We start from the raw sequence: 27,603 nt of genomic DNA on the forward strand, positions 1-27,603 counted from the left end.
CCCATTGAAGCAGGAATGCTTAAATTAACACTGTTGCTATTTCATGCTTAACTCTCATTACAGAGGAATGTCTTCCACAACCCCAGAATTCCCCGCACTAGACACAAGGCAATTTCTACCACCTCCTACCGCCTCCTGAAGTTACCTACAACTCATATAGAAGGGCTGGAAATTCTTCTAATATAAGATGTTGCTGTTGGACTCACTTCCTAACACCTGTGTCCTCTTTGTAGCTGGCCAGTCTCTGAAGCTTCTCCACTCCTGAGCCTCCACCTTGGATAATAAGCCTCATTCCTAAACCTATTTAAGTCAGTAAAACAGGATTTTTAATGGTGGTATATAGGTATGAAAGAAAATACAGAAGCCATTTGGAGGCTGGAATCACAGAACATTGGAGATGCAAGGAGCTTGAAAAACCACCTGGCCAAGCATCCTCTCTCCAAGTCCCACTGGATTTACAGAGACCAGTCCTGTGCTTAGAACCTGTATCAGATGCCAAGAGACCAGGACTGGAGCTACACTTTGTTCAAGCCATTTCTGTTGGTCTCAGTTTGTTTATCCATCAAACAAGGGGGGGTGGAGATCATCTCAATTGTTCTTTCCAGCTTTGACATTCTGTAAAGTCGAACTGAAGACCTGGTCTTATTGTCATTAATAATGAAAACGGGGTAGACTAGACAGTAGAGAAGGCAATGGCACCCCACTCCAGTGTTCTTGCCTGGAGAATCCCAGGGTTGGGGGAGCCTGGTGGGCTGCCGTCTCTGGGGTCGCACAGGGTCGGACATGACCAAAGCGACTTAGCAGCAGCAGCAGCCGACAATGGAAGAAATAAGAAGTTAATATCTTCAGACTCATGTGAGTTTCCTGGCCATGAGACAGTATCTTTCTTTCCTCCACTCCTCCCCTTCCCCTGCCTCCACCCACTTCTTTTTATTCTTCTCAAACAATTTTTAACCTTTTCATTATAAGGCTCCTCTGACTGCCCTGGAATAAGAGACTAGACTGTGATGAGGAATCAGTCAGGGTCCCTGGGTTAGGGTGGACCCTGTTCTAACAAACAGCTGACCTTTGAAGTGAATGCCTGGAGTGTCAGTGATGGGGACAAAAATGTTGCCTGCCTGCCTGCCATTCCAGTAAACAATGAATGCTGCTGGCCATCAAGCCATCAGCCAGGGCAGCCCACCTGACAGTGTGCCCTGAGGGGAATGCAGGATGGGAAAAAAGCAGGATACCAGGCCTAGAGAGTTAAGATGCATACCAAAGAAATAATGTCCATGAGCCCAGACTCTTACATCTTATCATACATAGAAAAGCATTAAAAACGTTTACTTAAGATGTCTCTCTTTTGTGATTAACAGCAACCTTCTGATGTTTGACTACATTTTTTTTTCAGCCAAAACTCCTGTATATCCTGGTCCTCCCTAACTTCTTTGGAACAGTTCCTCAGAACTCTCTGAGAGACTGAATCCTGGGCTATAGTCCTCAGGGAGGTCCCTAAATAAAACAGAACTGTCAACTTTTAGGTTGTATGTTGTTGTTGTTGTTGTTTTCCAGGCAAATCAGAAGTATGATGGGGAAGAAAAAAACACAGATACCAACCAGATGTGAAGTTAGGTAATATACAGCCTTTCCTGGTTGGCCAGGGTGAGAATATGTCCAAGAGGGAAGGAAAGTGAGCCTGGACAAGCCCCCTTGATGGCAGGAGGAAGGGAAAACAAAGGCTACTGAATAAACCAGACCCAAAGCAGGGCCTGGCCTGAGGCCAGGGGAAAGCTGGCATGCTCTAAGGAGAGCCAGGAAAAGGGTGGGACTCAGAGCCCCACCAGAAATGGGCTTCCAGACAAACCCAAACACAAGGCCTGCCCCCACTGTGGGACTATATCCGAGCTTCGATGCTGGCACTACCGCCCAATCAGCTGTCAGCAAAAAGTACTGGATCCTAGGGGAAGTGGATCATCCCAACATAAAATTTGTTTGCTTATCTAGCAAATTATTTATAGAGAACCAGAAAGGATATGAAATAGCTTGTGTGAACTTTGAAGAGGAAGGTAAAGAGATAAGAGCCAAATAAAGTTGGAAGGGGACAGAATCTATTATTTGCATGTTTGGAAATTAAAGCCCGAGGAGTCTGTCGAATATAATGTTGAATCTAATGCTTGGCTCTAAACATTTTCAAATTTATTTGCATACTACATGGGGGGCTCAGTTGAAAGAGTAACAATAGGCAGCATGTGAGGGATTAACTCCCAACAAATCAAAGTAATAACGAGAAGAATCCTTTGGTGTGGGTTGACCACACATCTGCACACGCGTAGGATCCTGGCTGTTTTTGGCATCCCTGTCTGGCACTACCAGGTGTTCTCTGGAAGGCACATGACTTTTTCTTTTAATGCAAAATAATTTCCACATTAGGAAAACATGCCTAATAGCCTTTGGGAGTTACTCATCATGAATAAATGAGGATTGCCTTGGGTTAAGGCCATCTTTCCTGTGACTGGTGAGACTTCTCCTAACACTGTGGCATGAGGGAGCAGGTGATATGTTGTTTCAGGCACTGATGCTTAGGACCACTCAGGTGTCTAGTGGGACAAGTGACATCACTAGCGCTGAACTCAGGATCTAAACCCCCATTTTAATAAGGGCAAAAACAAATGCAACTGCAAGGTTGGGAGTCTCGGCTTGGAAGCATTTCCATCAGCTTCCTTCCTTAACCGTCTCCCTGGCTCAGCCTTTACTGTGACCGAGTGTATTCTGAATAATGAGCCGAGAACATTCTGTGACTTACTCTAATACAAAGACACAGGGCCCACCCTTGGCTAAGCTCATATGCACTGGAACAGAGGACAACCCAGCCAATGGGGAGCAGATGAGTACCTGCAAGCTGATGGAGTCTGACGCCAATGCTGCGTTCATGGCATTAAAACTGTCCAGGGCTGACGACTGGGTTTGGATGTGATTCTCCAGGTAGTCCTGCTTTGCCTGTGAAACCTGGACAGATTGAAGAGACAGTTACACACAACCAAACCATACATGCTCACAAAAATCTTCAGGTAGGTCACAACTTTCTCCTGAGGGCAGACACATCAGGGTCAATGATACTTCAAGTACAGCTTTACATTAAAAAGTCAACATCTGCATGACCCAGAGAGCAGAAAGGCAAGACAACTTTGCCTCTGGATGATATTCACTCCTTCCCCAACAGGGCCTCACTTACTTCTCACAACGCTATGCCGCCCCCAGAACATGCCTTTTTATAGGGAGGAAAGGGAAGGAGAGGAATTTGAATGCAAATATACAGCTACCTTTACGACTAGAATCTAGCTGGATACGACTTTGTATAGTCTTGCTTTTGCCTACTCACCATAGAAGGAATATGCTTTGGACTCACCCAGTTCCCAGGAGTTGTTTTGCGGCTGCTGTTGTTGTGTTGTCTTTGTTGGATGTATATTTAACGTGTTTCAGAGAGTTTCATCAGAGCCCAGTCTTAAGCTAGACTTTAAAGAAGGGCTGGGTATATAGAAAGGCCAGGAGGCAATAGAACCAGAGGTAAGGTTCTGGGAGGCTCAAGGGTTGATCCTGTGAGGCCTGTGGGAGCCACAGGAAGCAGTCAGGCATGAGACAGGGAGAGGTGTACCCTTGGGAAAGGAAAGAAATAGCAGGCCAGGGGCAGGAGGTGTGTTCCAGCTCAGGGCACATTCATACAGCCAATAAGTTAGCATCTTTTTTTTTTTTTTAAGATTATTTTTGATGTGGATCATTTTCAAGTCTTCATTGAATTTGTTACAATATTGCTTTGTTTTATGTTTTGACCTTTGGCCTATGAGGCATGTGGGATCTTAGCTCCCCAACCAGGGATCGAACCCACACCACCTGCATTGGAAGGTGAAGCGTTAACTACTGGACCGCCAGTAAAGTTCCACGTTAGCATCTTAACCTGGCTACAGTCTGTGGTGCGACCCAGAGAAGGAGGAGACTGCAGGTAGAGATGGAGCTCCTGTGACAGTCTAGATGAGAAAACGAGGGTGTGCAGGAGGTGGCCATGGAAAGCGAGGGGCAGAGACCTGCTTATGCATGCAAGTCCAGTCCTCTGGCTTTAGTCACAGTCAGTGTCAGCGGATGGCAGAGGGAATTTCCATTGGCAGGTGACAGTTTCACAAATCTCTTCCTACACGTCAATGAGAATGACAAGCTGGATATGCCTGTATGCTCCCACCCCATATAATCAAGGCAGTAGGTCTTACTTAAGCAGATAATTTCACAGCCCAGACATAAACGAGACTCTAATACATGACTGCTGCAACTGTGCTCCTTTACTGCAGATGTTAACTTTTATGGGAAGTATGTCATACAGAATAGACTTTTCCTTCAAGGTTATTAACCACAAATATTCTTTTAAATGTAGTTCCCATAAAGCATTAGCTCGGTTAAACCAGAGGAAGCTTATTTTTTCTTTAATTTTGAGTAGGCAATATATTCCTAGAGTTCAAACATTTTAAAAGTAGAAAAGGCACTAAATATTTCTAAATATTAGACACTAAACAAAATATTTTTTCACGCCTGTCCCATCTGCTCAGTTACCACCATGTCCACTCTGCACCTCAAGTAGGAACCACTGTTAATTACTTTCTTGATGATCCTCCCAGTAATTTTTTGTACACACACAAAACAATCTAGATATATTTATTTTCTCCTTAGTTTACATAAATGGTAGTATACTACACATGACATTTTCCTGCGTCTTGCTTTTTCACCACTTACTCTGTACCTTTGAAATTTTTCTGTATCTTTTTGAAGAACTTATTCATTTTTATTTTTTAACAACTCTGTGATTGTAGAGATGTAATATATATTTTTTAAATTTTCTCTTTCTTAATGGACTTGTCAGGTTTCCAATCTTTTTACTATTATAAACAATGTTTAACAACTAAGTTTATGCATACATCATTTCACATATGTGAGAGTTTTTCTATAGAATAAATTCTTAGGAAAAGAATTGCTGAGTCAAAGGATGTAGGCATTTGTAATTTGGGTAGATATTCCAAATTGCTTTCCCTAAAAGTAATACAAACTACATTCCAAGCAGCAATCTGCCTGATCCTCTATAGCACAGCTAATACAGCATCTTGTTCCACTTTTGCAGTTTTGCCAGTCTGCTAGATAAAAATTATATACAGACCATTTTAATCTGAGTTTCTCTTATTGAGAATGAGGAATTTAAGATCTCTTCATCTGTCCCTTACTATAAATTATCTGTCACAAATATTTTGCCTATTTTTATGAGGTGTGGCCTTTTTCTTTTTGATTCATGGGCACTTTTTTAAGTATCCAGAATATTAGCTTACTAGTCGCTCAGTCATGTCTGACTTCTTGTGACCCCATGGACTGCAGCTCGCAAGGCTCCTCAGTCCATGAGATTTCTTAGGCAAGAACACTGGAGTGGGCTGCCATTTCATTCTCCAAGCCTACTACCTATCGTACGAAGGCAAATAATTTTTCCCAGGTTGTCATTTGACTTTGGTATTTTTGCCAGCACTAGTCTTCATTTTAATGTAGTCAAAATTATCAGTGTCATTAACTCTTCCTTTAGTGAATTTGGAATTGCATCTCCTCATAAGATAATACCTTCCCCTGTCCAAGAGTGTAAAACAATTCACATATATTTCCTTCTGGCACTAAGTTTAACAAAATCTACCCAAAATTTGTCCAGATATAAGTCTGTCCCAATAGCATATACTGACTGCTCTATTTTCCTCCCTTCATTTAACATGCCACATTTATCATAGATTGGGTTACATTTCTGGGCTCTTTTTCATTAATGTCTATTTATTTATGTGCCAATACTATTCTGTTTTCATCTCTGAGGCTTTCTCAATTTCTTTCTCAGTATTTCTCAATATTAAGAGGCCTAGTCTCCTTCATTGCCTTTTTATCCCCCCAGAATTTTAACTTCCTCTTCATATTTATTTTCTGTACACCATGGAACCACCTAGTTCAGTTGTAAAAGAACAACATAAAATAAAAATCCTTTAATACTTTTACTGGGTAATATTAAATTTACATATCAACATGAATGGTATTAATGTCTTATGATGTTGAATCTTCCTTTCCAAGTATATGACGTATATGTCTTTCTACACATTAAAATTTATTTTCAGATATCTGGTAGTTTTTTGTTGCTTTTATTTTCTCTAACTGGTTTTTTGCATATTGCAATCTATTTGTCTATGTCCATTAATATTTTACCTTGCTACTTTATAGAATTCTTCTGTTTATAGCAGTTTTTTCATTGGTTCGCTGGAGTTTTCTGGGTATGTAGTCATACAGTTTGTAAACTGTGATAGTTTTTCATCTACCCGTCCAGTTTTTATACCTCTAAATCTATTTCTCTTGCTAAATTCCATGGCTAGTCTCTCCAGTACAATGTCATTTAATAATAATAGAGCTGGCTTCCTCATCTTGTTCTTGACTTTGGAGGGAATGCTTTGAAAGTGAAAATTATTCTTGCCACAAAAATTTTCCTTCAAATAATAAACTTCATTCTGTGATAATATTCCCTCAGTTTATGATTCCAGGGACTTCCCTGGTGGCCCAGGGATTAGGAATCTGCCTTCCAGTGCAGGGGAGGTGGGTTCAATCCCTGGTCAGGAAACTAAGATTCCATGTGCTATGGAGCAACTAAGCATACGCCACAACTGGAGAGCCCACGAGCTGCACCAAAGACCCAGTGCAATCATGTTCCTGTGATTCCACTCACAAGGAACATGATAAACTCAAGTATCTTCAGGCACTAGCAACTGGGAGGGAGTTCTAAGCCTTAGCATCCCTTCACATGATGCTACTTACTGACAGTTCCTGGGTGAGCTGTCGAATCTTCTGTCTCATTTCATCATAGTCTCCGTACATTCTCTTTCTTACTTTTTCCAAAGTGGCTCTCACCTGCAGCCCACAAAAATACTGGTTAGAGATCAAGCTACAATATTTTCATGTGAGATTTCCAAAACATTTAAGAAACCCTAATAAGAGAAGGGCCTCACAAAAAAATAATCTTAGGAACAGGACAATTTGGGATATTAAGAAAGAGTATCTCAAGGGAATTATCCAAATAATAGTGATAATAATAAATACACATTGTGGATTATATATAATTATTAGTAAATATTAATTATCAAATAACATGCTCTGAAGAAAAAGTGGTTTATTGAAATTTACCTACCACCCTAAAAATCATATTCAGGCAGGATTTTTCCCCTTTTCCTATCACATATTTTTATAAGTAGGAACTGTTTAACTGGTCAGCTTCGTAAATACAAGACTATTGTTGTTGTTGTTCTGTTGCTATGTCATGTCCAACCCTTTTGCAACCCCATAGACTGTAGCCTGCCAGGCTCCTCTGTCCATGGGATTCGCCATGTAAGAATACTAGAGTGGGTGGCCATTCCCTTCTCCAGAGAATCTTCCCAACCCAGGCATCAAATCCATGCCTCCTGAATCAGCAGGTGGATTCTTTACTACTGAGCCACCAGGAAAGCCAGAACACATGACTAGGCAGACCAAAACGAAAAACAAAAAAAGGGCACCTCTAATTTTCCCTATCGCTGTCCTGACTGCCAGAGAGCAAATAAATGTTTGGAAGGTAAGGAAGGAAAGTATGAGCTTAGAGAGCCCATAAACGTGAAAGTCAGTTCCTCAATAATCACCAACACTACAGAAGGCAGTAAACATAAGGAAAGTCATGGTGATTCCCCCAAATGCCTGTTTATACAAACTCTGTTTAAATTTCTCTATAATACCACTTCCAGAGAAGTAATGGGGCCTTAAATACATTCTCAATAAAAACGAAAAAACCTAACAAATAGTCTCTATCTTCACTCTTCTTCTGGTGCTCCCTTGGTTGAATGAAGAACTCAGGGATTCTCCTATAAAAAAGCAGCCTCAAAGGAGCCCTCTCCAGAAGGCTCTGGAACTTCTATCACAGGAAAGGCTCAAAAGCAGCAGTTTGGTTAGAATGAAGGGTTAAGTAGGCCACAGCATGTGGGGACTTAATTTTGAAACTATTTATACAACTAGCACATTGCTTTAAACTGTATGTTTATTAGGAATGACTGGATACTGGTGGGATTTCAGGGCAGGAGAAGGCAAGTCACAACACCTTGCCCTTCCCAAATGAACTGTAATGATAGAGTCTACTTTCTCACCACTGAATACAAACATTTTGGGGGAAATGAGGCCAAAAGCAACAACCTTTTCATTCTGGGCAGACAGAACGGCTTTCATCTGTGACCCTGAGTTGGTTCTCAGCCTACTCACTGTTGGGGAGCAGGTGGAGTTGGATGTGACTCCCATTGGCAAATACTGCCAGAGTCCACCCACAAGTGAGGGAAGGCGCACAAACCCATAAACACACTCAGGAATGAGTAGCCTGGGATGGGTCTGAAGCCAGCCACAGAAAGTGGGACCAAAAAATTAATTTTAAATTGTAGATCACAGTGGAGGTTGGCAATTCAGGTCAGAAATTCTCATGTGATTTGGACATCTGACAGCCTGAACCTACGATTTTGTCTTGGACAATCTGCAACTCACCAATCTGCTTAGCAGGTTTACCTCTGAAGTGGTGCCATGTTATTTGGGGCATCTCAGTGAGAAAGGCATAAGCATTTGCATGAGAAAAACAGGGGCAACCAAAAAGGTACGAGCTGTCCCTACACAGAAACATAGGAATGGGCTACTCTGAACGGTTAAAAATGTTCTTCAGGATTTGGATGACTGGGGCTCTGAGGTTGACAGTTGTCCGACAGGCTCTACCCGCTTGCGTATGAGTATGGCTCGTCTGGCTTTTCTTCATTTCCTCTGTTAAGAATTTATTATCTTTTTTATTCCTTAAAATTGTACAACTATCCAAATCTTTCAAGACAATTAAGAAAGGTACATTTATTATTTTTTGATATTTGATAAGAGATGCTCTTCTCGAAAACTCAAAACAAAAGCTGACCACACGTGTTTGTGTCCTACTGGCAAACACAGCCAAATAAAACAGAGCTAGTTTTGACCTTAACGATCCCTCCTCAGCCCTCATGATCTATAAATGAGAAAACTGAAGCTCAGATAGGGCAGAAGTTTGGCTGGGTCAAACAGCTGGACCTTGAACCAAGACCCATGGGGACTCCATTGCCCAGGCTGCCCCTGCTTCTCACGAGCACTCTTTAGTCCACAGGCCAGTGTCTGGGACAGCTCATATCCTCTCTACCTAATCACTCTGGTTTGACAACAAAGGCACTGTTCAATCTAGGGAGACACTGGGTAGACCAAGAAAGAATGGAGATGATGGATGGACAGAAGGAAGGAAGGAGGGAAGGAGGGTGGGAAGGAAGGAAAGATAGATAGATGATAGATAAAAAGAAAAGGTTACAAGGAAATACTCCAAAATGTTAACAACTGTTCTGGTTGAATTGAAGAATTGTGGGTGATTTTGTTTTCTTCTTCATACATCTTTATATTTTTCAAAAGTTCTCCAAAGAACGTACACTTTAAAAGAAATGTAATATTAATTACAAAGAAATGGTATTAATTGGCCTGGGTTAGACAATGTCTATTGTGGTTGACTTCTCAGCATCTGTTTCAACCCAACTGATCAGCCTGAACCATCAAACCAATTCCCAAGGCCCATTCCCCTTGCCAGTGATGGATTTGGGAATGGGCATGTGACCTGGGTCCTTGCCAATGAGACACCAGGGCAAGTCTGATGACGGGTCTCTAAAGGGGAACCAGAGATGACTGTCTCCTTTTCCCTCTCTGGACACCATCATATTTTCAGATGCTGTGAGCCTAAGGCTGAAGGAGGAAAGAACCATGGGAATCTCAGAAGTAGAACTGGTGCTTGGAGAGCCCTGCCTGGAGTGCACCTATCCCTAGACTTATCCCCACATGAGAAAAATTTCCTTTTAGAGTTGGCTTTTCTGCCACCTGTAGCCAAAAGTATCCAAATTCATACAGCTGTCCAAACTCTTATATTAGGAGTGTCCAATAAAACACGCAAAACTACCTAAGAGCCTCCTTATCATACATGGAAGAAAAAAGCTATTTGGTCTACTGAGTATCCTTACTTAATAACATATAGAACTTCATCCTATACCTCACTGCAAAATTACATGTGTGCTCCCCTGGTGGCTCAGACGGTAAAGAATCTCTCTGCAGTGTGGGAGACCTGGGTCCGATCCCTGGTCGGGAAGTTCCCCTGGGGAAAGAAATGGCAACCCACTCTAGTATTCTTGCCTGGGAAATCTCATGAACAGAAGAGACTGGAAGGCTACAATCCATGGGGTTGCAAAGAGTCGGACACAACTGAGCGATAACACTTTTCACATCACCATGAAGATCTGTAGCGGTTTTTCCATCCAAAATGACATTTAGAATTATTTCAAAATGACTTATTACGTTCATATCAGAGCTTCCAGCTCCACCCTCTTACATGCTACAAGAAGACTGTAAAACAGAAAAAAAAAAAAAAAAATCCTTAAACTACTCACGTCTTTGATGTAGTTCATCTCTTCTTTCAGCTGATTGGTGGTCCACCCATACACCACCATTTCTTTCTGCTGGTTTTGATCTGATCGTCGCACCACACCATAGACAACACCCTGGGGGAGTTTCCTGGTTGATTCTCCATTGCTCAGGTCACGATGCTGAAAGAGGGGAGGAAAAGAGAAGAGAATGGTGACTCTTTAGGCTTTGTAGAGGCAGCTGTCATCACGGGCCCACTGAACATGGTTATGCAGGTTGTGCCCAGCACTGAGATGCCTGGCAATGGGGGAGGGGTGGCACTGCCAGTAGAAATCCAACCTGGTCTCTACTCACCAAGTCATAGTTGGCCTGTGCCTATCTTTCCCCTGGAAGACCAGCACCTTGCCCTAATTTCCACCAAAGCTCTGTCCCTTTATCAAGCAGCGTCTCTGCAGGAACCCATCTTCCCAGAGAAGGTGCCTTTTTGACACAGGCGCCTTCTGACAAAGGTGCCTAATGGACTTGTGCCATCCCTGATAGCAAGAGTGAGTGTCTGAAATCTCACATTCTTGGTAAAGCTGTTTTTATGCTGGTTCCTCTGTATGACTTCATCGTCATCACTAACTGTGTGGCCTGAAATGCAGGAGGCTGAGATATGTGGGGGGAAGAACGCCGACAGCCATCTGGCAGCCAGATTGTCCCCTGACGTTACAGCTGACCCTGGAGCCAGTTCTGAGGAAGGAAGGTGGGGTCCCCTGTTGTGACTATTCATGAAATACTTCTGAAAAGTCAGGCAGAGGCAGCATGACATCACTCCAAAAGAATCCTCTGCTCCTTGGCTCTCTCAGTTAAAACTCCCATCATTGCTGAAGTGCAAATACACTTGGGAAGCGGAGAGACGTGGCCAAGAGAAACTAAGATTTATTGAGCACCTTCTATAAGCTAGACATGTCCCTCATACATTTAATCTTCACAGCCACGCCACAACACAATGACTGTCCTTTCCACTTAATAGCGGAGAGAGCTTAAGTTCAGAGAGGTCAAGTCTCGTCTCTTGTTCATGGCCACATACCTAGGTTCAAGCCCAGTTCTGTCTGATACTAAGGACACCTCCCCATAGGCTTTGTTGGATGTAGAGGGACAGAGCAGGCCATCACAACATAGGAGAGAGGGGACAGGAACAACCTAAGACAAGGGACTGAGATGACAGAAAAACCAGCCTATGTCTAATCTTCCTTGGGGCTGACAATGACACAGGACAGAAGGCTGAGTTTCATAATGGTAACTTTGCTCTTGAACTAATTTTTAAACCACCTGTGCATAAATTCTTTCTATGTACTTGCAAAACATCACTGACATATAAAATTATAATGTGCATGTTAAAATCATTCATTTGTGGCAGAATAGTAAGTCCTTTATGGCCCATTCAATCAAAGCTTGTAAAAGTTACCAAATTATTAATCATTAATGACCTCTAAGCTGGGGCTTCCCTGGTGGTTCAGACATTAAAGCGTCTGCCTGCAATGTGGGAGACATGGGTTCGATCCCTGGGTCAGGAAGATTCCCTGGAGAAGGAAATGGCAACCCACTCCAGCACTCTTGCCTGGAAAACTCCATGGATGGAGGAGCCTGGTAGGCTACAATCCATGGGGTCGCAAAGAGTTGGACACGACTGAGCAACTTCATTGGTACTGGTAATGACCTCTAAGGAGGGGATGGTAGGGAGGAGCAGGGATACTGAAGGTCAGAATGAAATTTGATTTTTTTTTGTTATAACTTCATGTATCATTTGCTTACAATGTGACTTTTTGAAAAATAATTAATAAGAAGGGCTTTCCTGGTGGTTCAGTAATTAAGAATTTGTCTACCAACACAAGCGACACAGGTTTGATCCCTGGTCCCAGAAGGTCCTAAAGGGCAGGGAGTAACTAAGCCTCACAACTGCCAAGCCCGTGTCTGCAACTCCCGAAGGCCGCACAGCTAGAACCTGTGTTCCACAACAAGAGAAGCCATCTCAGTGAGAAGCCCACACATCGCAATGAAGAGGAGCCCCCGCTCGCTGCAACTAGAAAAAGCCCACATGCAACAATGAAGACTCAGCACAGCCAAAAAATTTTACATAAATCTTAAAAAATAACAAAACATCCATTGCTTCCCACTCTTCTGTACAAACTTGTTAAGAGATAAAATATGAGGGGTGGGACACTTGCATTGCTTATGGAAAATGCTTTCACTAGAACTCCTCATACCTGGGCCCCACAGGCACTGAGGCAACTCTTAATGTTGATACCTAAGTTTAGGTGAGTGGGGGGTTAAATGGCACTCAGTGGAGTGAGAAGCTCGGATTAGATATCCCAGCTTTACTACACATATAATCAGGAAGAGGAAAAGCTCTAATGAAACTCCCACATACCAGGAAACAAAAGCAAGCTCTTTCAGTCACCAGCTCCACCCAGTTCCTGAAAAACAAGCTGATGCTGGCCTCAGGCTTTGGGAAAACTTGTTTCTGAAAAGCAAAGGTTTTCACAGGTGGACTGTCCTACAGGAAAACGCTCAGGTGACCAGATCAAGAGGACTTGTCTCCCTGCCCATGAGGGGAGATGGGGACCACCACAGATGGAGGTATATGCAGACAAGCCAGGGACAACATGGTCTGTGGAACACATCCCAAGAGGTCATGGATCTGAAAGTTACACATGTGGAAAGATATCAAAGATCTGTTAAGTAAAAAATAGTACATTTCATATTATTTCTATTTTTTGCTTTGCAAGTGAGTGTCTGAGTGAGTAAAACATCTAGAAAGTTGGACTCCACATCTTCAATAATACTTTTTCAAAAAATGACAACTAAAAAATTATTACAAAGTCAGGATCTAAATGAGAGACCCCCAGGGAAGGGCCCAACACAGGAGCAGGGCCATATGCATGGGCCACCCCACAAGGAGAGGACTCCTGAGGAGCTGCTGGGCTGTGATGGGGAGGGGGAAGGGGTGTTTACAAAGAAAGAAAATATTTTTTGGCTAGCCATTTTACTATACAACCTTTTCTTTAATCCCCATATTAACCCTACTGTGTATATATTACTATTTCTTCCAAGGTGGGAGTATTCAAGTGCCTGTTTGTGTTTCCAAATCTAGGCTCTTTCTTTAACCACAACCTTCAGGATAGCTTGCGTGTTAATCACTCAGTCATGTCCGACTCTTTGTGACGTCATGGTCTGTAGCCCATTGGGCTCCTCTGCCAATGGGATTCTCCAGACAAGAATACTGGATTGGGTAGCCATTTCCTCCTCCAGGGATCTTCCCGATCCAGGGATCAAAGCTGGCTCTCCTACATTGCAGGCAGATTCCTACCATCTGAGCCACCAAAACCCTCAGGATAGCTTAGAGGAGAGGAAGCGGAGCTCACAGCTTTGTGTGGCCCCAGACCTCAGGGTTATGATAGCCAAGAGGGAGGCTCTCAGATTCAGGGCCTCTGGGAGGAGGTGAGCCCAGGATAGGAGACTCTTCTCCAGCCTCCCAGGATCCATGTCCCTCCAGTCCCCCACTTCATTCCAGCCTCCAGGCCTCTTTTCTCTTCCTTTATCAGCCAACCTCCTTTGTGCCTCAGGCATTTACACAGGCTATTCCCTCTCACTGCAGAGCCACTGCTGGGCTGAAATGTTCTTCTCTCAAGGTCATCTTCACCAACTCTTCAGACAGTCAGGTCTCTACAACACTTACCACAACCATGATGGAGTGAGTGTTAGCATCACGATATATGTAAGGCCTGTTTCCCTACCAAATCAAAGTTCTAAGAAGTCTAGGGTCTTATCTGTCTTCTTTTTCACCATAATCCCCAGCAACTAACAGTGACGGACACTTAATGAGTTCTCAATAAATACTTGCTGAATGAATAAGAAGCTTTAAAAGTTGGAAGAGGTTCTGGGGAATTACTCAGAATATGTAAAGTTGGTCCCTTGAAGAGAACACCCTTTGTCCTCTAAGATGAAGCCACAGGGTGGGGGTAGGGGGTGATATTTGCCCCAAGCATAAAATCTATATCCAGAAAAAGTTGCATAGTAGCTGAGACTTCCATTACTTTGACAAAACGTGAGCATGCTTTTGGTCAAAAACTGGAAAACCCAGATAAAAAAAAGAGTTGACATGTTTGGCACTGTGTTTGCAGCTAAATTTTTCTCCTCCCGTGTCCTTTAAAATAATCTCCCCATAAGATAAATATTAATTTTTAGGCATGATAACAGCATTGTGATTATATTAAGAGATTATCTTTTAGAGAAATATACTAAAACTATTTATGACATCTGGGACACAGGGTGGAGGAAGTGGAGATAGGGCGAGACAGACCATGGTTTGAGGGTTGTCAGCTGGGTGAAGATTCCAATATTCAGTACACAATTCAGTCTCCATAATTAAAAGCTTTTTCAACTTCTTTATAATGCTGCTCGGTATTAAAAAAGTCAAATTTTAAAAAAATGTGCACTGGGCCTACTAAAAGCTTCCTAGACATAAAACAACAGCAGATGAAACTGCCTTGAAAACAAAAGCCCTAATAAAGGCACAGAACAAAAAAAGTTTTTGCCAAAGAAGGGAAAAGGACATAATTAGCTGAAAGAGCATCCCAAGTCCCTCTCTGCAAAGGAGCAGAATTCATGACAGGCATTATCAGTAAACTAACAGAGACTCTCTCAATGAAACTATTCCCTGGAATGTTTGCGTGACTTACAACTTACAGGCTTATGCTATGGCTGTTTTCCCTAAAGACACTTGGCAGCAAGCACCTTAGAAAAGAAAAATGATAGAAAAGTAACTCAGCCTAAACTCCTGCTATAGAGGTTTTATTGCTATTGGAAAGCAGGGGTATAAATTCAGTGATAGATGACCATATTTTCTAAACCTTAACTCAGAATATAAGATCTTGCAATGAGATCACCTCTACAGAGGTTATCTACAGGGACAGTGGCTCTATCTGTTGTAGTCACTGCTAGATCCTCAGTGCTCACCATAAATAGATGCTCAATAAGTACAGTTTGAAGGCAAAAAGAAAGAGAAAATAGTTGGAATTGTGCCTGTGTCAGAATATTTGGAGTATGTGGCCATCCAAGACACTGATTCTACAAGAGAAAAGCATCCCATGGTCAAGAAGGGGTCTCAGACATAAAGAACGGACTTGCGGACTTGGGGAGAGGGGAGGAGAGTGAAATGTATGGAAAGAGTAACGTAGAAAATTACATGATCATATGTAAAATAGACAGCCAACGGGAATTTGCTATATGGCTAAGGAAATTCAAACGGGCTCTGTTATCAACCTAGAGGAGTGGGATGGGGAGGGAGATGGCAGGGAAATTCAAAAGGGAGGGGATATATGTATACCTATGGCTGGTTCATGTTGAGGTTCGACAGAAAACAACAAAATTCTGTAAAGCAATTATCCTTCAATTAAAAATTAATTAATTAAAAAATAGAAGGGGTCTCAGAGAATAAATAATATCAGAAACACAGCCTACCACAAATCCAAACTAATGCTGGTAGACTGCCACACCAGCCCCTGGCCCCAGAGGCCAGGATAGGCAGCTGGTCACACGTCTGGCTACCAGTATGGCCTCAATGGCCTGAAACATGAATTGAGTGACTTGAAAACTAGAAAGTGAAAGTGAAGTCGCTCAGTCGTGTCTGACTCTTTGCGACCCCATGAACTGTAACCTACCAAGCTCCTCTGTCCATGGGATTTTCCAGGCAATAGAACTGGAGTGGATTGCCATTTCCTTCTCCAGGGGATCTTCCCAACCCAGGGACTGAACCCGGGTCTCCTGCATTGTAGACAGATGCTTTACCGTCTGAGCCACCAGGGAAGTCCTTTCCAAAACTTTTGGTTTTGGACTTCTCCCAGCCAGGGGGCTTCCCTGGTGGCTCAAATGGTCAAGAATCTGCCTGCAATGCAGGAGACCTGGCTTTACTCCCTGAGTTTGGGGAAATCCCTTGGAGAAGGGAATGGTAACCCACTCCAATACTCTTGCCTGGAGAATCCCAGGGACAGAGGAGCCTGGCGAGCTATAGTCCATGGGGTTGCAGAGTTAGACACAACTGCGCCACTACCACTTTTTCCAGCCAGAAGGCAGGAGGTGACCTGGGGACTCTTTCAATGCTGAGTGTCTGGGCGCTGGATCCATCCTGCAGGCAGAAGCGATCACTTTCAGGAATGTGGTCTGACCTGTGTGTCCATCATAGCAAATTATGGTTCCTGGTCATTATTCATGCTTGACATTGTTTTGTCCAATTATGACAAAAATGGACACTATAACTGAGCCTCTGGGGCTCTTCCACAGTCTGAGAGAGCACTAGGACTATTCCCTCTGGAATACAGAGGGGATGGGCAGGCTTGTCCCCTCAGATAAATGGAGACCTTTGAGTAACTAAGATATTTGTTGTTTTTAACTGTCTCACAAGAATGAATAGAGACCACTTCCTACGTAAACTTATGGTTGGAAAAAGACAGATCACTTTGAATGCTTAAAGATGAGAAGGAAAAGAAAATTTCTAGTCAAGCAGAAATCACACAAGAGGGACTTTCCTGGGGGTCCAAGTGGCTAAGGTTTCCAATGCAGGGGCCAGGTTTGATTCCTGGGTTAGGAAGATCCCCTGGAGAAGTGCATGGCAACCCACTCCAGTATTCTTGCCTGGAGAATCCCATGGACAGAGGACCTTGGTGTGCTACAGTCCACAGGGTCGCACAGAGTCGGACACAACTGAAGCAACTTAGCACGCACGCACACAGAGAACTAGAGCCCTCATGCCACAAGGAAGGGTTCACGTGCCGCAACTAAGACCTGGCGCAGCCAAAAAAAAAATCTCACAAGAAAATGTAGTCCTATAGTATCCTTATAAGAGTAACTTCTTAAAGATAATACTCCATTCTACACAGACAATAGCTGCTTAGGCCTAAAAACTCCAGGAAAAAGAGAAGAGTATCTGAGGGGAGGTGGGGGGTCAGTTCTCTTCTGGAACCCAGTGGTACAGTACACACCTTAGGTAAGTTACCTTGACTGATACCAGACCTTCCTGATAGGAGGAAGCATGCAAGCTGACGTCACCATGACGACTTGCCAGGGCACAGACCTGAGTAAGAACTGCAAAGCGTTACTAGCTGTGTGGCCCTGTGCACGGGACTTACTTCAAGGTCCTGAATGTAAAATGGGGATAATACCATCGATTTCAGAAGCTTGTTTCAAGGAAGACACGGAACAACATAATGAGTCATCTGGTGCACTGCCGGGCATACTAACAGATACTGACAGATTCTATAGTTTGTGGCGGTGGCTTTAGATTTCTGAGTATCTGATTTCCTACTAGATTCTCCATGTCCGTCTGGATGCTTCTGCCTGTCTGTCCACCTCTCTCCTCTGGCGTCTTTTTGCTGTTCCATCTCAGTCATCAGATTCACTCTGACAGCGACATGCTCACGCTTGAACTGGCCTTGGTTTCTCCGCATGAGGAAAGAAACACAAAGTCTGGGGAAGTTAGGAAAATGGAAGAGGTGTGGCAGCAGTTTTGTACACGGTCTCCCGTCTCTCCTCAGTGTCTGATGAGGTGGGGGCGGGCACACTGCTGGGGCAGCCATTGAGCCCCGACCTTCTATCAAACCAGTCACTGCACCTCACTGTCTACAGATGGCACTGTCATTCATATTTATTTGAATAGAGAGTCCCAGAACTAAAGAAATTTAGAAAAACGCTGCTCCAGGCTAACATTTCCACTTGCCAGAAGAGGAAATTGAGGCCCCTGGAGATGACTTGAGTGGCCCGCCCATGACCTTGAGTGGTCAGGCAGCCAGGACCAGAACCCAGGACTCTCTGCCCTTCCAGGGGCTGCTATCTCTGAGAGGCACAGAGAGTCCTACACAGTATCACCAGGGAGGCCCCAGCCGCATCTGAATCACGGCAGTGCACTCCCTCACCTGGCAACAGCCCGGGATATTGTGTAAATAGTCACACCAAGGACAAGAACTCAGCAGGCCTATTCATCTGGGGCTTTTAAGGCTTTAAAGACTTAGAAGACTATAAAACCAAACGGCGAAGGTTTCCTTTTAACCATTTTACTGGACTATGAAAGCCCCCCGACTTTTCCTACATACACGTATATCTACTCTCTCTCAGTCAAGGTTCTCCAAGGTTTACATAAAAACTGCTTCTTTAGAAACATACGTCACTCCAAGGATATCTATGACAGTGGGATGTTAGCTGTTCAAAATATTATCTACTTCAAGCTACTTAGTCAATTGGGAAAAACTTCACCACTGCACAGACTCAGAATCGGCAGAGCTCAGACAGTATTCTCTAAAATTCAACTATATAGTGAGACCCTGATACAACGTGATAAAGGGGGTGTTGATTTGGTTTCTTATTTGTGTGTGTGTATGTCTATGTCTCTATAAAAGTATAATCCATACAGATTTGGATAGGAATATAAATGTATACACATTCACAAAGTTCTTTGAAAATGACAGGGGTTTAATTTCAAAATTATTTACTACCAACTTTAATGTTCAACAATTTAATAAACATGTCAATTCCTCAACATGAAATGTGTATCTACAACCCAATCAGCATTTCCTCTTCCCTATAATTAATGACTTTTAATATGTAACTAAAAGTTCATCGCTCATTCACTGGAGTTGTTAATATAATTTAAGGTGATACTAGTTCACAAAGAAACTTATCAGGGGTTGAACTGTGTTCTGCAAATTGAGAGCATGCTGGAGTCTTTCTCCCCAGAACCTCAGAACTGGACCCTATTTGGGGACAGGGACAAGTTAATAAGAGGTCATTAGAGTAATAGCTAATCCAATATGACTAGTGTCCTTCTAAAAAGAGGACAGTTTGGATCCAGAGACATATACACACAGGAGAACACCAGGTAAAGCTGGAGTGATGCTGCCAGAGCCAAGGATTGCCAAGAGCCTCCGGAAGCTGAAAAAGCCAAGGATGGCTGCCTCCCTGGAGCTCTCAGAGACAGCAGGGCCCTGCTGACACCTTGATCCTGGACTTCTGGTCTCCAAAACTGTGACACTAGTTTCCGTTGGTTAAGCCCCCTTGGTTTGCGGTACATTTTATGGCAGGCCAAGGAAACTAATATAAAACTGAATCACCACAATCCAGTCACTCACTAAGCACCAACTACATGCAAGGCAGAGATCTAGGGTCTGGGAGACAAAATTAAAAGACTGCACGTTTTATGTGTGTGTATATATGTACACAGGGCTTCTCTGGTGGCTCAGATGGGAAAGGATCTGCCTGCAATGCAGGAGACCTGGGTTCGCTCCTGGGTGGGGAAGATCCCCTGGAGAAAGGAATGGCTACCCACTCCAGTATTCTCGCCTGGGAAATCCCATGTATAGAGGAGCCTGGAGGGCTATAGTCCATGGGAATCACAAAGAGTTAGACACGACTGAGCAACTAACACACACACACATACACACACACACACACACACACACACACATGTACATGTTGTATCAGACTTGGCAAGAATATGTATGTGTATATATGTGAAGTACCTAGCAGCAGATGGCTAGGTGCTAAGGGAGAGGGCTGCCTGGGTGTCCTGATGCTCAAGAGAGGGAATAATCACTCAAGCACAGGCAGGCAGGAGGGTCTCAGGGAAGCAGGCCTTTGGTGGGGCCTTTGAGGATGAGAAGACTTGGATAAACTGAGAGACGGCTGGGGAGAGGCTCCAGGCACAGGCTATAGACTTAGCAAGGATTCTAGAGGAAGCAGATGTCATGGGGTTGCGAGATGATAAGTAAACCTGTCTGGTGAGGGCAGAGCAACCAGGAAAAAAGGAAGAGTTAGTACTAAGTGGATTTTAGATGGGCCAAGTGGTCATGCAAGAGGAAGTGGCTGCAGGGTCTGAGTCCTGCAGTCCAACCAGCAGTGCCACAGTGGAACCAACAAGCGAACCAATGCACACTGCTGACATTTCGACATTTACTTCCTTACAATAATCAAATATAGCTATCTTATTTCAAAGAAGAAAGGACTTCCCTGGTGGTCCAGTGGCTAAGACTCTGCGCTCCCAATGCAGGGGGCCTGGGTTTGATCCCACATGCTGTAACTAAGAGCCCACATGTTGCAAACAAAGAGTGAAGACCGAGGATCCTGCAACTATTTACCTGGTGCAGCCAGGTAAACACATAAATATTGAAATAAGAGGAGAGGCATCAACTCATCATCTTCTACCCTTTGTCATCATTTGCCATTTTATGTCAGAGGGCCAAAACCAGGACTTAATCAGGTAGGTTATTTGAGGAAGAAGGTTCTAGTGAAAATGAATTATTCTGGAAAAGGGAAGGTTGGACTCGAAAGAGAAGGCGGAGAGAAGGGAAGGGGGTGTCAGACTCCCAGAGGTATAGGGAGTTGGGTGCAGAGAACTGCCTCTCGATTCCCTCCCCTCGAACCGACACACTCTCCTCGTGGCACCCTTAACATCTCTGCCTCATTTCCAAGATGACGCCATCAGTCCCCTCGAAGTACATGGCTCTGGAGGGGACACATATGAGGAACAAATAATAGAGAAGACACTCGTTCTCACTGGCCATCAGGAAATGGGCATTGAGATGCGTGGGGCACTTTGTTCTCACAGGGTCAGAACATTGTCTAAGTGCGTTACCTATGTTCCAATCAAGCCGAGCACTTCCTGGTTATCTGTGTGCCTGACTCCTTGAGACCCCACAGATTAGGGCTGTATCACTTCAGGCAAGTTACTTAATCTCTTTGTGCTTCAGTTTCCTCAACTATAAAATGGGATGTGTATGGGTGCTCAATCACATCCGATTCTTTGGACCCTATAGACTGTAGCCCACCAGGCTGTTCTGTCCGTGGGATTTCCCAGGCAAGAATACTGGAGTTGCCATTTCCTACTACCGGGGATCTTCCTGACTCAGGGATCGAATCCATGTCCCCTACACTCGGGCAGATTCTTTACCACTGAGCCACCCATATCTGTGCACACCAGTGATCCAGATTTCACACTTTTAGACAAGAACGGGCACATTCGGGTGGTATGGCCATAGACTGGATTTCATATTTTTAAATACAAAAATAATGGGAAAACAGCAATAAAATGTCTGTACATAAAAGGAACCCCATGTAAAGAACACTGAACACCAGCATGCCCATGGTAGGACAGGGCGGGGGAGAGCAAGGTTGGCATATGAGGTGGTATCATCACCCAAGAGGAGTTCTCTGAGGCAAGGTCTATGCAGAGAGGAAGCCAGGCCCAGGTGTACAGGCAGAGGGATGCTCAGAGGAGGACATACTATCCGAAAACATGCAGCAGGCACAGCCCAAGAGGGAGGAGACGCAGGATGGGCAATTTCAGAAGGGAGAATGACTTCTCCCAGTGCCCGGGGAGAAAGGTGAAGAACCAGGGCCACTGGGTTTGACAGTCAAGGGGAAGCATTTGACATTTAATCCTCGCCTCTCTAGTCAGTGGGCTTCCCTTGTGGCTCAGACAGTAAAGAATCCACCTGCTATGAGGGAGACATGGGTTTGATTCCTGGGTCGGGAAGATTCCCTGGAGAAAGGAATTGCACCCCACTCCAGTACTCCTGCCTGGAGAATCCCATGGACAGAGGTTCCTGGTGGGCTACAATCCATGGGGTCACAAAGAGTTGGACATGACTGAGCGACTTTCACTTTTCACTTTTCTCTAATCAGTATTACAGGCCAGACGCGGTTGGGGAACCTTTGCATACTCCAACTCAGTTACTCTTTGCAACCAGGTTTTCATGTGCCTACTTGAAAGATGAGGAAACTAGTAGCAGAGGAACAAAGTGTCTGGGAGTCATCTGGTGGCCTGGGGAAAGCAGGTTTGGGGCAGATGGGATGTTCCATTCGAGAAAGACTAAGAGGAACAGGCACCCCAGCATCTGCCTTGGGAGCAGGAAGCCCTCCACACCCTCCTGAGGAACCCATGACTCCAGAGAAAGACACCACCTCTGTTGTCATTGCCTCCAGAAGCCTCTAAACACACCATCATGAGGCTGGGCAACCTGAACCAGCTGCCGCACCCTTCCACCACTGCCCTGTGAGTAATTCCTCTCCCTAATGATGTGGGGCCAGTAGACAGAATGGCCCACCTAGCAGTGGTGCTTATGTGCAGCCAGCTGCCCCATAGCTTCCTCAGGTCCTCAAAAGACATTATGCAGGGCTTACCTGGTGGTTCAGCAGTAAAGAATCCACCTGTCAATGCAGGAGATGCGGATTCGATACCTGATCCGGGAAGATTCCACATGCCGCAAGACAGCTAAGCCCATGGGCCACAACTACTGAGCCTGTGCTCTAGAGCCCACGTGCTGCAACTACTGAAGCCCAAAGGCTCTGGAACCCATGCCCCCCAACAAGAGAAGCACTGTGCTGAGGAGCCTGCACACTGCAGCTGGAGAGTAGCCCCTGCTTGCCACAAACAGAGAAAAGCCCGCACAGCGACGAGGACCCAGCATGGTCCAAAAAAAAAAAAAAAAAAACACGCTGTGCATCTCCCCTGACTGTGAAAAAGAACAGGATCCAGCTCTGCCTTCAGTGGGCTGCAGCTCTAACAGGGCCCCGGAAACCCTCTGAGAAGTTTCGCTTCATCAGCATCCCATCAGGCCATTTACAGCCTCTTTATCTGAGCGAGCTTCAGTCCCCCAGCTGTCACACCACAGACAAAGGAACCAAAGGAAGAAGTCACCTCGCCAGTGTTCTTGGTATCCTGCAGTTTTGTGGACTATGTACGATGTCACAGAGAGGGGCAGCCACACTGAAGGACATCAGGGGGGCTAGCAGCCCCAGGGCCTCCTCACTGGTGCTCACCTCTGGCTCCCAGTGACTCAAGACCAGGCACCTGGCCAGGATGTGGTGACAGAATCACCCAGAACAGCCTCACAGTTACCACCAGGACCTTCAAGTGCTGCCACCACCCAAGGACTTTGGTTCTGGGGTAAGAGCCAGCCCCACCCTCCTCCTCTCTACCTGTTTTTCTGCAGTGAGTCACCAATGCATCAGAGATTGGCACGCAGGCTGTGCACCTCGTCTGCCGAGTCTAGCATCTGGGCACAGTCTCTCTCTGGAATTTCTGCCCTGTGCTCCAGGAGTTCTTGGGCAGGAGGGTCCTGGGGTGCAGGGAAATTGGGAGGACTCTGGCCCCCATCAGCACCACTTTCATCTGGATTACGTGAGGCTTCAGGATGACATTGTGATTTTTTTTGTTTTAAAGAGGGTCTAACTGTTTTTAAAAGTTTGAAAAGCACTGTTCAAGGTCAACAGACAAATCAGGACACAATGTGAAGACCAACACGCCTGTGACACAGAACAGATTGCCACTTCCTTAGGTAATACTTGAGTCTTCTTGAGCAGTGGCATGCCCTCCGGTGCCTCACAGCACCTACCACCCCAGTGTTAGCACGCAGAATCCCCTCACAAACATCTTCCCAGGCATGCAGCTCAGAGCTAACACCAACAGACCCAATTCCCCACTGCCTCTACCATGCATTCAGGGCCCTTGTCCTGTCACTTGCCCCAGCCCCTTCTCCCCCATGGTCATTCTGACTCCCCATGTGCTAAGCTGCCCATGAGCCTCTGGACACAGCCTAGGGCCACTCCTCTGACCAATCTATCAGCTCTGAAAGGATGGACAGAGAGAGGATCAATGAGGGCAGAGGGGACCCACACCTCCAGCAACACAGGCCCCTGGTCATCAGCCAGGGTTCACCAGCCAAAGCCTGACCACTTCCACTCTCTCTGCCTATGAGCTTTTACCTCTAAACTTTTTCTTTGGAAAATGTTCAACTATATAGAGAAGCCAAAAGAACAGTTAAGATATATTACCAATGTACCATTATCATGAATAAGAAAAGTACCATTTTTTAATAATATGTAATATATGGGTTTATGTTCAAAATTGTACAACTTGATATTGTATCAAACGATTCTCCAGGCAAGAATAATGGAGTGGGTTACTATTTCCTTCTCCAGGGAATCTTCCCAACCCAGGGATCGAACCTGGGTCTCCAGCATTGGAAACAGACGCTTTAACCTCTGAGCCACCAGGGAAGATGTATCAAAAGATACATATATGTATATATATACTGGACCCAGGATTTAATCAACACTTAATTTATTATAATAATGTTAAGTCTCTCTCATCTCTTTTATCTCCAATAGATTCTTATTTTTTTAATAACATTAAATCTATTAAGGGAGTCTGGTTAATTTTTTTATAGACAATCCCACATTTTGGATTTTTCTGTCTCTTTATTACTAGATTCAGTTACACAAGTTTGGCATGAATATTATAGGTAACATTATTTATTTCTTAACTGCATCATACCAGAAGTCACAGAATACCAGGCTGCCCAGTCCTGGCAAAGCCAAATTGGATCTCCTGGGAGAACCACTGGCTGCCATACTGTGGCACTGTGCCTCTAGAGCCTGTAAGTCATCAGTGACGTCATACTCTAAGCCCACATCAATATACTGCTCCAGGTAATCTTTCACCAACTAGTTTTTGCATTCATTGATGACCTGGCATGGGGGTTACAAAACAAGAAATTATCTAAATTTATCAGCTGATGTTATATTTTTTTTAAAAAAAAGAGCTTTCCCTTTTATAATCTATTACTATAAACCCATGAGGGGTTTTTTAAATTATTTAATGTGTCATAATTCATCATTGTCATTAATTCTTTTGATTTTGAAATGTTTCCATTTTCAGCAATGAGAGCCCTTTCAAACAGGCTTTTGGGTCCTTTGATACAGCCCAATTTTCCATGTTCCCAGAGCCCTGCTTACACTTCAGGATCCTAACACTCGAACTATCACGGCAGCTTGGTTTATTTATATGTCTGTCTCACCTGAAAATCTGTCAGCTCCTCAAGGCAAGGCCAAGGTCAGACTTATCTCTGCAGCCCAGCACTTAGCTCAGCAGCTGGCACAAAAAGGCCTGCTCGGCTCCTCCTCCCTGCAGCCGGGTGCCCTTGCCAGAGCTGCTTTGGGGCCACTCCTCTCCAGGCAGCAGCCCCATCCCAAGAGCTGGGCCTCTGGCTCCGGCCACAGAGAAAGGCTCAGGCCCCATCGCAGCTCACAATGGGCCCTTTGACTCAACTGGTCGGGCTCTTTCAGGAAAAACCCGTCCCCTGCCACCACACCTGTCACCAAAGCCAGCGCCCCTAGAGTTGCAAGGCAACACACAGTTGGCATTCACCTAGAAGCAACAGCAGGGTCCCGAGGCCACCCAGCCGGCCAGGCCGAGCAGCCTGGCTTCTGGGAAGATGGTGGGTGGGGGGCCTTTCATCACACAGCTGCTGACACGCAGGCTCTGTGAACAGCCTGGATGGAGGACAGCAGGGGAAGGGGTTCAAATAAAAAGGTACAAAGAGGGGAGGGACTTCCCTGGCAGTCCAGTGGGTAAGACTCTGTGCTTCACTGCAGGGGGCAAGGGTTCAAACTCTGGTCAAGCAACTGAGATCCCACATGCCGCACAGCATAAAACAGCAACAAACCGGTCAAGACTTCGCCTCAGAGATGGCTTACCTGCTCTCTTCTTTCAACCTTCTTTTCACTCGGCTCAGGCACTGGGTTCTCGGGAGGCACAGTCAGCCGTAGTCTGCAGACATTTGCCTGGGAGAGAAAAGAGGAGAGACCAGTTATAAACCTGCATTTGGGGCAGAAGGAGCCAGATCACCTGGGGTTTCTCGGAGCCTCTGTCGCCTCCTTAGCAATGGGAATGATGGCACAAATCACACAGGGGATGCTGGGGAAAGACCAGCTTCCGCTGGGCCCATCACAGGCACTCACCACCTCCCTGTTTATGTTTTATGCTTTCCTTCTTTAGCAAACTACTGAATAGCTTCATAGAATTCAAACATTCTTTTAAATGGCTCATGTTCCATTACAGTACAGGATGATTTGATTTCAAAGTACAGCTAGAAGGGTAGAGACCAAGCTATACACAGTGGTGGAGGGGTGGGAAGGTGCTTTCTACTTGACTCTATGTTGAATTTTCCTATAACAGACATGTACATGTTTAATCACACAAAAAAATTTTTAAGTCTATATATCCCTGTCCACAGCAGCATTATTCACAATAGGTGAAAGGTGGAAACATCCCAAATGTCCATCAATGGATGAGTAGGTAAATAAAATGTGTATATACATAGAACAGAATATTTACATGGCTGTATAAAGGAACAAAACTTCTGACACATGCTATGACATGGAGCAACCTTGAGGACATGATGCTAAGTGAAATAAGGCAGTCATGAAAAGACAAACCTGTATGGTTCCACTTACACAGGGTCCCCAGGGTGGTCAAATTCAGAGACAGAGAAGAATGCTGGTCGCCAAGGACCAGTTATTCTTTAATAATATGGAGCTTCAGTTTGAAAAGATGAAAGACGGATGGTGGTGATGGTCTCACAATAGTGACAATGTACTTAATGCCACATGATGCTTATTCCACCCTATTATCGCAGCCTGATCCTACTGTGATATATTCTGGAGAGAAGTGGAAAGTGTGTTGCTTTTTACCCTGCCATTAAAAAACCACACCAAAGGGAAAAAACAGAGAGTCAAAGCAGCACCCAGAGCACCCAGCCCACAGCCCGACACACTCATGAGAGCACAGCCTGTCCCTGTTATGGGTGGAATTCTGTCCCCCTACAATGTATATACATAGGAATCCTAACTCCTAGTACCTCAGAATGTGACTTTATTTGAAAATAGGGTCTTTATAGTGGTGCTTGTCGTTCAGCCACTAAGTCATGTCTGACTCTTTGCAACCCCATGGACTACAGCATACCAAGCCCCACTATCCTCCATCATCTCTTGGAATTTGCTCTAATTCATGTCCATTGAGTCGGTGATGCCATCAAACTATCTCATCCTCTGCCACCTTCTTCTCCTTTTGCCTTGAATCTTTCCCAGCAACAGGGTCTTTTCCAGTAAGTTAGCTCTTTGCATCAGGTGGCCAAAGTATTGGAGCTTCAGCTTCAGCATCAGTCCTTCCAATGAATACTCAGGACTGATTTCCTTTAGAATGGACTGGTCGGATCTCCTTGCAGTCCAAGGGAC

At 44.6% G+C, this 27,603-nt stretch overlaps 1 protein-coding gene across 7 annotated transcripts in view; it reads right to left on the bottom strand.

Annotated features, from left to right (window-relative positions):
- MYZAP (myocardial zonula adherens protein) overlaps nt 1-27,603 on the bottom strand; it is a 134,892-nt gene that overhangs the window by 75,347 nt on the left and 31,942 nt on the right. For all 7 annotated transcript variants that reach the window (XM_042252395.1, XM_042252394.1, XM_060417888.1 and 4 more), the window contains 4 exons: nt 26,065-26,151; nt 10,524-10,679; nt 6,844-6,936; nt 2,875-2,988 (listed from right to left, as the gene is read on the bottom strand). In XM_042252395.1, coding sequence (XP_042108329.1) covers nt 2,875-2,988; nt 6,844-6,936; nt 10,524-10,679; nt 26,065-26,151 — 450 coding nt within the window. The remainder of the gene's footprint in view (nt 1-2,874; nt 2,989-6,843; nt 6,937-10,523; nt 10,680-26,064; nt 26,152-27,603) is intronic.

This window comes from Ovis aries, chromosome 7, assembly GCF_016772045.2.
Source record: "Ovis aries strain OAR_USU_Benz2616 breed Rambouillet chromosome 7, ARS-UI_Ramb_v3.0, whole genome shotgun sequence".
In the NCBI taxonomy this organism is placed as follows: Eukaryota; Metazoa; Chordata; class Mammalia; order Artiodactyla; family Bovidae; genus Ovis; species Ovis aries.